Consider the following 14,081-nt stretch of genomic DNA (forward strand, 5'->3'; position numbering starts at 1 on the left):
CTTTCAGGCACAGGGGTGTTACTGGAGCCTGAAAGAAGGGTTGGGGGAAATCAGTGCAAGACCAGGAGCAGGGACCTCATGTTAGTTGGTGACAGAGCCAACCTGAAGCAACTTTGCAGGAAAAGAGGATGATATACCAGTACTTCTGTCTTCCTGCTCTCTGATCTCCTGCCAGGGCCCCCACTGGTCAAACCCAGCCAGAGGCCAGAGGACATGAGAGCCCATTGCCTTGGTCCAGACAGGTCAGGCCCTAGAGCAAAGAGCGGGATGCAGAGCTGTAGGGGCAAATGGAATCCATCCAGCATCCCACTATTCAGGCAGCTCCCAAGCAAAAAAGAAATAAAAAATAAAAAATAAAGCAAGTACATCACAGAATAAATGAGAGCTGATTCTCCCAAGAACTTGACATGAAATTGTTACTTGGATATTTTTGTGTTGAGCTTCCTAGTAGCCATGGCAAAAAGGGAAACCTAGTGGGTTGTAGAGTTTACATTGTGTGTCTGCCCAAGTCAAACTGTAAAGAATAGTGAGGCAGATTCTCTCTGGGGTCCACTTTACGTTCCCTGGCCCAGCTCTTGGCACTGATTATACTAGAGCATCTTGAAAGAATTCAGGTGTTATCTTACACATGATTAAGAGAAGAAATGCAATATTCCTAATTTAGGAAAATTTTTGTTTTTAGGTTTCAAGAAAGATTTTCAGATGGATGTTTTTAAGATCCTGGCAGCCATCCTACATCTGGGCAACGTGCAGATTACAGCAGTGGGCAATGAGAGATCCACAGTTAGTGTAAGATACTTGTTTGTTTCACCCATCCTGTGTTTGGATGGTCATCAGTAGAACATCTTGTGGATCCCCTGCTTTTGCGTTTTAGCACCAGGCACATTGGGCCAGTGGGGAAACCAGTTTAATGAGAACAAGGAGGCAAGGGTTTCCATGAATTGCCTTCAAAGAGTAAAGGTTGTTCCCTTTGCAAAAGTAGAAGAGAGGGAAAATGCATTGTCTATGTGTTTTTCTTTTAGTCAGCAAATTTTTACTGAATGCCTTACTGTGTGCCAGGCACTGTTGTAGGCTCTGGAGAAACAGCAGTGAACAAAACAAACCAAGAAGGCCCTCATAGTGCTTATGATCTAGGGGAAGAAAGCAGAGGGGAGGAGACACAATAAATAATTATAGGCTCTGGCAGCTGATGATGGCCATTAAAAAGGAAAGTAAAGCAAAGTAGAAGATGGAGAGGAGCTGTGCCTTTTGTGTAGGGCATTCAGAGAAAGCCTTTCTGATACAGTGGCCGTGGGCAGAGGCCTGAAGACAAGGAAGTGAATTGTATCTGAGGAAGAACATATTAAGCAGAGGGAACAAGTATAAGGGCTCTCAGGCAGAAGTTGTAATTTGAGAACTAGTAAAAAACTTGTTCTATCCAGAGGAGTGAAAGCAGAGAGGCCAGAAAATGGAGGGAGAGAGAGGGTACAGGTCATGTAGGGCAAGAGTCTCCAACCCCCAGGCGTGGATCTGTATTGGTCAGTGGCCTTTATAGGAACCAGGCCGCACAGCAGGAGGTGAGCAGCAGGTGAGCTTCACCTGAATTTGCAGCCACTCCCCAGCACTAGCATCATTGCCTCAGCTCCACCTCAGTCATCAGGAATTAGATTCTTGTAGTAGCACCAGTCCCTAGTGCCAAAAAGGTTGAGGACCACTGAGTAGGGCCTTAAGGGCACTGGACAGTTGTAAACAGAAAGGACACCTCCTACTTCCTGACATGCGCCTGAATCTAACACCAGTGGTGCTGATTTTCTCTCTGGAAATATACCCCTGTGTAAGTTTTGTGGCACATTTATTTAATAGACATGAGGTAAGTTTATATGTGTGACTATTGTGTGACAAATATTATGAGTAGTGATTCCTGGTAGGGAGTATGTTTGGTTATTTTCATCAATATCCACATAAAGAAGAAAACACATAGTAAAAACTGTTTCTATGAAATGCAATGGCAGCGGTATCCTGCCAAGGGTCAGGTGCAGGCTCGATGCCACTGTGGCCTCTCCTGCTTTACTCCCAGGCCTGACTCTGTCTCATAAGGCCTGGTCATTCTCATGCCAGCTCATCCTCACTTGACACAGGCCTGAGCGGAAGCCAAAGGCCCTCGGTGGGTGGGCTTATGCTGGTTTAGGTGGCTAGACAGCCCTGATGGGGTTTGTATTTGTTTTTAAAGGAGGATGACAGTCACCTGAAGGTGTTCTGTGAGCTCCTGGGCCTGGAGAGTGGCAAAGTTGCCCAGTGGCTGTGCAATCGCAAAATCATCACGACCTCTGAGACTGTGGTGAAACCCATGACCAGGCCCCAGGCTGTCAACGCCAGGGACGCGCTGGCCAAAAAGATCTATGCTCACCTGTTCGACTTCATTGTGGAGAGAATTAACTTAGCATTGCAGTTTTCAGGCAAGCAGCACACTTTTATTGGTGTTTTGGACATTTATGGGTAAGATTCTTTTCAGTGAGCCTGTCTTTCCTCGTTCAAATTCAAATGCCCATTATTTTTAGATCAATTTGTTCAGGTTTCTCCTTTGTGTTTCGCGTGATCAGAAAGATGGTGTTCTCTGTTTTCTCATGTTGGGTGTTAAGTACCATCTCCTGGGCTACAGTGTCTTTTATTTAGTGTATTAAATAAATGCTAAATTACTAATTGCCAACATCAGGAGTTCATCATATGCCAGCTACCATGCTGGATGGTTTCCATGCACTTTCTCACTTGCTCCTCAAACAACCTTTTAATTATCCCCATCTTAGAGATGATGTAGCCAAGGCTTAGAAAGGCTCAGGAACTCTGCTGGTGGGAGTTCCCAGTGCTGCGTGAGGCTCTCACCCACTTTTGTCTCCTGACAGAGGCTCCCTGAGGTGTGGACCCTGACATTCCTTTCCTCTTTCATGGGGAATGACAGTCCCAGAGGTCCTGTACCTCGCACAGGCTCACAGGCCAGAGGAGGACTCAGAATCAGGCCTTTTACCAACCAGTTTCACACCTAAATCCTCATCCTTTCTTGCATAATGACGGTCCTCTGTTTGCCTCAGCCCCTCCCCAGGAACTCTTGTGGGGTTAGAGATCCCACGCTGGAGTGTTGTTTTTCCTCCTTCTCTTTGCTATGACCTGGTTTTCTAAATCCCGGGTCAGACTCATGCTAAAGATGCTCATGGAATAGCAGAGAGAGTGCAAAAGGCCCCAGCCAGGTGAGGCGGGCTGAAGGGGCTGTTAGCACTCAGACTTTTGTTTGTTAGCACCTGGCCTCCATGCCCAACCCTCCCCACTCCCAGGACCAACCCGGATTTTCCCATAGGAGAAGGGGCAGATTGTCCCATGAAAGATATCACAGAGTATTCTGTCCAGATTGGGGAGTAGTCCCCTACACTCTGTGAAAAGCAGCTCAAGTCCCCTCCTCATGTAGAGGGGAGAGCCTGGGCTCTGGGCCTCTGTGACCTGCTGTTCTCTACTGGGGGAGGGTAGGCAGGAGGGCAGAGGGGCAAAGCGAGTCCAGGTAAAGAGCTTAATGAGACAGTGCCTCAAGGGAGGGGCTTTGTTTAGTTTAGATTTTAAGTTAATAACATGTGACATCCAATTAATATGTCAACAGTTGTAAAATATCAGTACATTGCTGGTATCCTCTAGTAGATTAGTTCCTGTTTCTTGTTCTAAAAAAAGCATGTGAACAGCCAGTAGTAATTTAAGTAGACTTGTGGGAAGGCAAAGTCCTGCTTAAAACAATCTCTTTATGGTGGAATAGGTAACTTTCAAATGTCTTAAAAATAAATAGACCTTTATTTTAAGAATATGTTATTTCATTCATCCAACAAATATCTATGTGCCAGGCACTGTGGTGTGATCGGTGAACAGCACAGATGCATGGCTCTGCTTTTTGGAGACTTAAATTTTAAGGGGCAGGTGGACAATTAAATGGGGATGATCCCTATGAAGGGAATAAGGGAATGTGCTGGGGGTTAACTGAGGATAGGGAAGGGGGACAGTTGAGCACAAGAAGCAGGAAGTGAGGAGGATGGCAGTCAGAAAGGAGTCAGATCCTTGGGGCCTATTGAGCACATAATAAAGAATTTGAATTTTTTGGCTAAGTGTGCAAACCTGAGACAGGAGTAATTATAAACTCACGAGAACGTGTTACTGTACATGTTAAATTTTAAATTTAAAAATAAATTCCTTTTCAAAAATTATAAAAGTAACATGCATGCTGCCACCAGTGAATTAATGGTATACCCTCCAAAAAAATAAGTGCCCCTCTTTAAGTAAGAGTGCTGCTGCCCAACAAATCCTTTTGTGCCTTTCTCATGTGCACCCTGCAACTTTTGAGAGAACTGAGCTCAGTTTCGCCTGGAAATAAGGCAGCCTCAAAGGAAGAGTCACCCTCACCGAAAGCGTTTAAAGCTGAAGCTGTGGACTTTGAGGCTTCAGCTGGGAATGGCATGAGGGCTCGTGGCTCCCTAGCCAGTTAGGTGTTTATGGTCTCGACCCAGAGTTGGAAAGGCCTGGGACTCAGATCGCTGGGCGTGAGCACTGTGGTGTGCCGGTTGTATGGCTCTGAGAAAGTTGCAGAAGCTCTCCTAACCTCAGTTTCTGTATCTGTAAGATGGGGCCTGTCTTGCAGGGTTATTATGAAGATCAAATGGAAGAAATTGTAAAGATGTCTTAAGAACCATAAGCATCGTTCAAATGTGAGGTGTTGTCATAGCTAACGTGCTTCTGGCATTTTAAGTCATAGATTTAGGTCTTTCCATGGGTTTTGAACTTTAACTCCGAGTGCTCTTTCTTTAAGAGAAGGGGAACAAAAGGGCAGGAAAATAATCGGTGATGCTTGATATTCCGCCCCTGCTCTAGAAAGTCCTTTCTTTGGCCTGGGCTATGGAGCACGAGGCCCTTTTAATTCTTCCCCAAGCCCAGCCCCGGCCTGTCCACGGCATCCAGTCTCTGGACCCCAGAGTGTGTGTGGAAAGGAGCTGTCAGAGCTGTGTGGGTTCACCTCCTGCCCCAAGTCACTGTGAAGCTGTTTAGAACAAAGTTCAGGCCCATAACCTACTCAGGACGTCTACACTGAGCCAAACTGGCTCGGTCAAGTGAGACTCCCAAGGGACCCATGGTTGGCACTGGCAGGAACCCCTTAGGATTAGAGCAATTAAGAACCAAAGCTTTGGAGGCACCAAGAGCTGGAATCAAATTGCATGTCTGGCATTTGCAGGCTGCTGGTCTCTGCCATGGTCACCATCACCTCTGACCACCACGTGTAACAATGGGGTCACTGTAGCCCCCCACCTAGGGCAGTGTTAGGGTTAAGTGAGGCGATGTGCAGCAGCAATGCTAGCACTCAAAGCCCTGGGGGAGCTTCCTCCTGGCAGGAGTGCTTACCTTGCCAGGTGGCGAATTTAATGCCTGAGTTTTGTTCAGCCCACAACAAAAGTTTTACAGAGTGGTATTATTCACATAAAAGTCCAGAATTCTGGCTTCTCTTGAGAATCAGGTGGTCTAACTTCCTGACTTGCATTCATCCATGGCCACAGCTGGTCAGAGCAGAGTAGCAGCTGCCCCATTGGACAGTCCTGTTTGCAAGGGCCCCGCGCAGCTCACTGTGCACTCTCTCCAGCCTGCTTTTCGTTTCTGTCACCTGCCTCCTCTCAGCTCTGTGTTCGCAACCCCAGGGCAGCTCCAGAGACAGACTGAATGTCTGAAAATGAAGGTGGGGCCATGTCTGTCTTGGACCTGCTGGGGTCTGCTGGGCTATAGGCATTAAATGACCTTGCCCTTGTCTTCCACAAACTATGAAAGCACTCCTGGGAGAGGCAAATCTGTGCTCCCTCTCCTTTCAACAGGTAAAGAGTGGGAGAATAGGAAAGAACACTGCTTTTCAGCCAGGCTCACACTTGAGTAGGACACTAGCTGTGTAACCGTAACTTTAGGCAAGTTTCTAACCTCTCAGAGTCTTATTTCCTCATCTATAAAATGAGGATGATAATGCTGCTGTCAGTGTTGTGTGGATGAAATGATACATGCTAATCTGACGGGCCTGTTTTAATGCCTGCCTCAGGGTAGCTTTTTTGTACAAGCCGGATTCCTTCTGAGGCAGCCTGGGAAAAGCTGACTTATAAACCGACTGCTGGGATATTAAAACTTTAAGAAAACATAACAAGTTGTTTAGCTATGAAGTTTGTCAAAAAATACTGACCTGTAAATGAATGTATGTGTTCTCCAAGTTATATTTTAACTTGCTTAAACTGTATTTCAGTTTTGAAACCTTCGATGTGAACAGCTTTGAACAGTTTTGCATCAATTACGCTAATGAAAAACTGCAACAGCAGTTTAACCTGGTAGGTGATTTTTCTGCTTTCTTGAAACTAGTTCTCAGCTCTGTGTGCCAGCAGACACAGGAAGAGGCAGTTAGGCTTCTCCAAATCCTGAACAGTAAGAGCTGTACACTGGGCCACTACACCACCTTGTGGCCATATATTGAGGTTGCACCTTCTCATCCTATTCTTTTTCGAGCTACCCGGCCAACTTTTAGTTTCAATTCCTCATCTGCCAATCTTGGGTACAGACCCCCTATGCACCCAGACCAAATGATTTAGTGAGTTTCCTGAAGGCTCCACCTCCTTGCACCTGCTGCGCTCTCTGCTGTAACCCACCTTGTTCCTGTCCTTTTCCCATCCCTTTATCTTCACCTGGCAAACTCCTGTTTATCTTTTGAAATTCAGCTTCTCCCACAGAACCCCAGGGGAAGAGGTAGTATGACATCACAGAGAGCATGTGCTTTTGCTTAAACTGAGCTGGGTTTGAATCTCAGTTCTATCACTTCCTTCCTCTGGGACCTTGGGCTCTCTGAGCCTCAGTTTTCCTCACTTTAACAATGGGCCAGTAGTATCTGCCTAATATTGTTGTGAGGAGAAGACCAATCATACTCAGTATGTGTGTCTTTTTCTTTCTTTTCCCTTGCTCCAGAATTAATTCATGTATAAGCATTAAATGTCATCTTATTACAAGTTTCTATTTTATTTGCATTCTCAAGAATTCCTTGGCAGTTTAACATTTAGTAACCCCAATGAAGGGTTTTTCCAAATAGATATGCATCACAACTAAACCATATCTGCAGATTCTACCATCTCCTACGACTCTAGTGCCATGTTGTTCCCAACACACACATTCACCTCAACCTCAAAATAATGCATATGCAAGACACCCCCTGAAAATAGCGTATCAAGGCTGCAATTTCATTTTCCTCCTGCTCACCTTCCTCTTCCTCCATTTTTCTCTTTTTCTTCTTTTTTTTTTGAGTCATCTGGTACTGTGCAGATCGTTCTGGGAGGGGTAGTACCTTAAAATGTCAGCACAAAAGCCCTAGTGAAGACTGTCTTCCAGCTCTTGTTCCATAAGCCTGGCCGCTGCTGGATCCCTGCCCTGGTGGCCTCCAGGAGCTCAACAGCGAACCCACCACCTGCCCCTCTCGGAGCCCTGACTCTCCATGCTCCTTTTCGTGGTTAAACCACCAGCATCGACCCGGTGTCCTGGCCTAACTTTCATCTAACTCGTCACTCTCGCTCATCTTCCTCCCCCAGAGTCCTCTGCGTCACCTCCCACAGTGTCCAGCCACCACGGAATGCTTGACTGAGTCCTGACCGGCCTCTCTGCCTCCACTCCTGCTCTCTTCAAAGCCATCCCTCACCTAAGTCGAGCTATCTTTCCAGACCTCATCACGATCCTCCCTTCCTCACACCTTCCACAGGTCTTCACTGCCCCTAGGAAAAAGCCACAGGACCAGAATTCTCTAGGGAATGTGAGGGCCTTACACGATCCCCCCTCTGCCATCTTGCTGTGCTTTCCCGTTACCCCATGTCACTGCTGTGCTCTCTGTCTGGTCTGTACAAGCCCCATTTGTTTCTCAATCACCTATTGTGCTTTTGTGCCGCTCCCAAAGGATTCCTCCATGGCAGGCTTTCTCCTTGCAGCCCTTCTCCCTCCTGCCACCTGCAGCCAAGATTAGCCTGAGCCAGCCTCTGGGAAGCCTCCCCGATACCCTTATGGCCCGAACAAGTAGCGAACAAAGTTCTCCAAGTTGTTGGCTTCTCACACTGGCTCCACAGCCAGCATTCTTGGGCAGGCTGCCTTCCACCCGGCCAAAGAGGCTGGCTCTGTACTGGATAGCAGCAGTGCCGTGAGCAGGGAAGGGCTCCAGGACCACTCTGAGTACCTGCATTACTGGAAGTGACAGGATGTAGGCACCCACTCAGACTGGGCGGGAGGATGAGGTCTAAACCCACATTAGGAACTCAGCTGCATTGATCATGGGTAAGGGAGGTTCCCTGGACCTCAGGGTCTTCCATAAACATTGCAAACCAGTCATGTATCTATATTTTCCAAATGCTTACATCCTGCTTTTTGGAAACACATATTAATATTCTGTTGTACTTTCTGTGCTAACTTCTGGATTCCCAGCATGTCTTTAAACTTGAACAAGAAGAATATATGAAGGAAGATATCCCTTGGACTCTGATAGATTTTTATGACAACCAACCAGTTATTGACCTGATTGAAGCAAAAATGGGCATTTTGGAGTTACTGGATGAAGAGTGCTTGGTAACATTTTAAAATAATTGGTTTTACGCCTTTATAGGATGAATGCAGCTGCATAGTGTTAACTTTAAAATTTCAGCATAAATCATTCATAATGCTTATTTTGGAATCTATAATAAAGTAACTCAGTTTTTAGGTATAATTTTTAAATGATATATGTTTGTTTATAAACTTTTTATTTGAGCACCTACTGTGTTAGATATTGTGTTGTTTACCGAAAGGGCCTCATAGACCTGGAGATGAGTAGGATTCAGCCCTTTGCTCAAGTGGCTCATGGTGTGAATTCATCTTTAAAATATTGAGATTTTTTTCAACTTCTGAGTAGTAACAGATGAGCATATTGCAAAGTGGATTTTTAAAATATACATATACATGTAATTTCCTGACATGTTACTCAATTGGTTGGTTATTAATGCTTTGACCGTAACAGGAACCTGGGAAGACCAGGTGTGCCTCCCAACCTCAGCATGTGTCACCCACCCTTGGGTAACGCGCATGACCTCTTAGGCCGTGTCCAGCAGGGAGGAGCCCTCTGAGGCTGTCTGTAGGTATACGAAGAGTGGATATGGAAACAGCAATGACCCCACGCCAGTTGTTGATGACTAACAAAACTGGGGTTCTCTTCCTGATTCTGTGAGTCATCTATCAGGAGGGGTAGAAGAGAAATCGACACCATACAATTTGAGAGATGAGTTCTGAGAGGTTTTCTGTTATTTCCCTCTGGGGGAGCAACTTTATAGTGAGTCAGCCTCGCAGTGTTCTTCATGCGGCCATCAGAACAAAGAATCCCTAGGACAATATTCGTTTTTTGGCTTAAAGTTTGTATTTGATGTTTAAACATAGGTTCTATTTTTTTACACAGATTTATTTGTACTCCAAGCCCCCTCCCCCAAAATTATAATGTTGAAGACCTAATGGCATTTTCTCCCTAGAATTCTCAGTTCCATAATTCTTCTCACAGATTATCCTTTCTGGTACCACATGTGCTTCAGCCCCTCCAGTGATTAAGATTAAAGGGCTGGCTGGCATCAGGGCTAACATTCCGGAACAGAGGCCAAGGTAGCCTCTTTTAGCTAAATACTTGTACCCACCCCACAGAGACATTTGCTAGGTGACCAGTGTCACAAGAAATATGCAGGAGTCATTTGAACACAGCGGAGTATTAGATTCACAGCATTCAGGCTTAATATACTTGGTAAATTTAAAATTACCAGCTATTAAGAAGGTATTTAGCAACTAGCTTAGTTTGAGGAGATGAGATCTTAGTGCAAGGAGGTAGTTATTCATGAGGCAGTAAAACAAAGGAAAAACTCTTTTCCTGGGGATGGAGTGAGGACAACCACATTCAGGTGGCAGTCTTTCCCCATTCAACTGGGAATGAAAGTTTGTTCACATAATGGAATTCATACTACTTTTTCCTGAGCCTTTGAACTTCTTTGGGAGAAAAAACGAAAATACTGCCAGTTTTGCAGAAATAAAATTCATCCTTCTTAAGTCATTGTGTGACCATTTCCTTTTAGTTCATAACATTTTGTTCTTCTAAAGGGGCATTGATATGTCCATTTAAATATCACTCTGAAGATTATCGAGATCAAGGGTAGATTGATGCCTAGAGTCGCTTTTAAATGAGGAGCCGTGGATCCAGTGCAGCTCGCTCGAGGTGCCAGATCATCTTCGTCTCTCAGAAAGATGAGCTTTTGCTCATCTCTTCTCATCTTTTATCCCTAGTCTTCTTACTTGCTATTTGGTTTGTTTTTCTCTTCCAGTTACCACACGGAACTGATGAAAACTGGCTTCAAAAGCTGTATAATAATTTCATCAACAAGAACCCTTCGTTTGAAAAACCCAGAATGTCAAATACATCCTTTATCATCCAGCACTTTGCTGATAAGGTACAGTGAGAGTCTGGAAGGACACTGTCCTGGAGCCAGAGCTGCCTGCTGCACAGGCCAGGGACTTTTCGGGTCAGATTCAGGTCACACTTAGCATGTAGGATACATGCAAGAGTATGTGTGTGTGTGTATTTAACAATCCTTAATTTATTTTTATCACAAAATACTTGAATTTGGATTGTACTGCTTTAAAGAGCAACGTGTTGCTAGTGGACCTCATTTTTTATTTTGGATTTATTATGAACTTATTAACCTTTTATCAGTTTATTTTTGCTATGAACTCGTTATAATCAAGACAGTGTAGTTGTTTCTATATAAAGATATAACTAAAGATATAACAAAAGCTATATCTTTTTTTTTTTTGAGGTTTTTCTTTTTCAGGTTCTAATATATTTACTTTGCTGGTGACATAGGTTGACTCAAGATGATGGGTTTTCTAGGTGATCTTTAATTTCTTCTTTATATATCTCCTATTTTATATGAAACAAACGTTAGTCTAATAAAAAAAAAAATATGTTTAAAAAATCACACTACAGAAAGCTTAGAAAACAGAAGGGAAAAAAAGAAAAATCACCATAACCACTTGCCCTAAACACGCATTCTTATCTTGTTTTCCTTTCCCAAGGAAAATCCTGTCCTTAGTTGGGCGTTACTCTAGTGACCTGGCCAGTGCCTGAGGATCATGGGGATAGCTTGTGCTTGTCTCTCTTGTCTGTCCCAGAGGCTACTGCTGTGGGTCAGAGTCTGCTGGTCATGTCTGAGTAGCCGAGGGGACAATAAGCTGGAAAGCTGTAATGACCTTTGTGGACTAGGGGAGTATGGGTAAATATGATAGCCTTGTAGTACTTAGAGGGTTTCAGATTGATTCCTGAAAAGATGCCTATGAAATGAACGATGATACATCAACTTACATTTCTGACTTGTTGTCCTTTAAATGAGGACAACTTTACATCTGGGGTCCCCTGGGGAAAAGAAAAAAAAAAGAATCAGACTTCACACAGAGCATGTATGGCATTTCCTTTAGGAGGCCCTCTTTACAGTGCGTAGTGTCTATACATTTAATTCTCTCCCCTGGCATTTCCAAGAAGTGCCTCTTAAAAGAACTAATGGTGCAGCACTTTGGGTGGACTGCAGATTGGTGGGAAGAAACCACACACACTGTAAGGTGAGCTGAGGTTCTCAATTCAATTAGCCAAGGAAATAAAATCTGAGCCGAGGTTCTCAATTCAATTAGCCAAGGAAATAAAATCATTTTGAAAGTGAGACAGCTGCATTTAGATGCAATAAGTCAGCACATCTTCCCTCGGTTCCCAGAGCCCCCCAACAGAGGCACTCAGCAACCTGTGACAGTCTCCACAGACGGTCTCCCTGGATCAGGAAAGTTCTACATTTGTTATACCTTTGTCTGCTTAGACTAGTGGCTCACGCCATCAGCCTGGAAGAATTTATACAAGAATCTAAGTATTTCAATCACAAGAGAGTATGTGATTACAGACAGCCAATGTTCCTGGTTCTTAACCTAAACTCTACACTAATAAGGACACTTCCTCATCCAGAGGGACAAAGCAGAGTCCTCACCCAGGGGTCACTGAACACCCTCTAGATTCCAGCGCCCCCAAAAGCCTGTTTCCTCACCATTAATTTTTTAATATTTTATTTGCTAACATAGGTTTTTAATTTATGAAGAATAGAATCACATATTAAAATACATAACCCAGAGGCATAAACTACATTGGGGTTTGAATGTTAAGCAGCCCTCCCACCCCCACGTTGTTGTTCAAGGGATTTGAGAAGCCTTAGGAATCAGAAAGGGCTGCATGGAGAGCCTTTCAGAGCCAAAGGCAAGCGTTGTAAACACTGACCCCCTCTAAGCCTCACTTTGGGGCTTTGGTGGCCCCAAAGCTTTGTGGTCAGCTCTCAGGTTTTTCCTCTTTCTACCACATTAATGCTGGATTAGAAAACATTTCTCATTGAACCCAGAGGATACCACTGAGCTTTTTTCTCCTCCTGGTGGCTTCTAAGATGAAGTGAGCCCCGACCAGGTCTTCTGAGACCTGTGTGTGTATTAACTACACACATTGCAGAGAATTGTCATGTGTAGCCAGAGGGAACTCACAGGTGAGTGCAGGGTGACCAGCAGCCAGTGAGAAATCCAGGCAGTGGCAGGCCTGGCTCTTCCCAGGCCTGGGACATAGTCCCACCTTTCTAAGTTTTATATAATGGAGTAACTGTGACAAACAAAAACTGATTTTTTTTTTTAGAAGATTGCTTTACAGCCCCTTCATTAATCTTTCTTTAAAAAGAAAAAAAGAAGTTGTGATACTTAGATGCTGTCTGCTTTTGTTTCTTTGGAAATAATTAATTCCTTTCTCTGCATAGGTTGAATATAAATGTGAAGGTTTCCTTGAAAAGAACAGAGACACTGTCTATGACACATTGGTTGAAATCCTGAAAGCAAGCAAGGTTTGTCAGGTCCTTAGGGGTAATTAATGTTATGCCTTATACACTTGACATGGATCTAGATATCGGGAAAAGTAAGAGGGAGGGAGAAGTGTGTGTGTGTGTGTGTGTGTGTGTGTGTGTACTGTCTTGTGGCAAATTGTAGCTCAAACAAAAAATAACTATTTTAGAATTGGACCTAAAATACATTTCTATCTTCTAAAAGCATGCAAATCTCCACCATAAGCAAAATCAGAACTCAAACATACAGACGACACAGGAAAGACAGCTGACAGAACCATTTAAAGAACCACAGCTCACATTTTATTCAGTCACACATATTTAGGCAGCATCTACCATGTGCCAAGCACTGTTCCCGATTTGGGGGACATAGCAGCAAACAAGGCAGATAGGGTTCCTGCAGAGTGGAGCTCATATCCCAGAGGGAGGACCTTCCTGAAACCCATAACCGGGCAGCAGTAGGCAGTGCTCAGTGCGTGTAGAACATCAAAGCAAAACAGAGACAGAACAAAGAAGGGAGCTGCTTTGCAAGTGTAAGCTCCTCGAATCTACGGTTCTGTGTGGTGAACAGTGTCACCAAGAGAAAAATTCTGGCTCTTTGAACATTTTTAAATTCAAATTTGAGAGTAAGGCTATTTTATACATAAGCCTCCATTTTTGTGAAGATTTTGTTATCATATTTATTTCCCTTCTTTTAAAAGATCCTAGTCCTCCATCAACGTTCAAGTATTTTGACCATTTCCCAAATGAGCGTGAGCACTTCCACTAATGATCATAAATAAATCATAGGCTGTGACCCCTTCAACTATTAAAACTGATTTATGAGGTCTATGGCCATGCTACCCTGAATAAGCCGAATCCCGTCTGATCTTGGAATCTAAGCAGGGTTGGGTCTGGTTAGTACTTGGATGGGATACCACCTAGGAAGACCAGGTGCTGTAGGCATAAAAAATAAGGGATTGTAAACTGACAAAGTCCTTGCAATCTGTGAGGTCAGCCAAGGGTTGCCTCATCAAATAAATAAATAGATAGATAGGTAGGTAGGTAGATAGATAGATAAACAAACAAACAAGCAAAACTGATTTATGATAGAGAATTCAACGTGGAAGTGGCCTG

The 14,081-nt window shown here is 44.1% G+C and overlaps 1 protein-coding gene and 1 pseudogene across 1 annotated transcript in view; both read left to right on the forward strand.

The window, feature by feature from the left end:
- The window catches only part of MYO5C (myosin VC), an 85,098-nt gene that overhangs the window by 26,955 nt on the left and 44,062 nt on the right, over positions 1-14,081 (forward strand). The window contains 6 exon segments of the mRNA XM_015595808.2: positions 683-789; positions 2,210-2,475; positions 6,275-6,356; positions 8,476-8,616; positions 10,380-10,505; positions 12,885-12,968. Of these exon segments, the coding sequence (XP_015451294.1) occupies positions 683-789; positions 2,210-2,475; positions 6,275-6,356; positions 8,476-8,616; positions 10,380-10,505; positions 12,885-12,968 (806 nt within the window).
- Positions 13,792-13,910, forward strand: LOC112469616 (annotated as a pseudogene).

This window comes from Pteropus alecto, unplaced genomic scaffold (genome assembly GCF_000325575.1).
Source record: "Pteropus alecto unplaced genomic scaffold, ASM32557v1 scaffold86, whole genome shotgun sequence".
NCBI classification, from domain to species: Eukaryota; Metazoa; Chordata; class Mammalia; order Chiroptera; family Pteropodidae; genus Pteropus; species Pteropus alecto.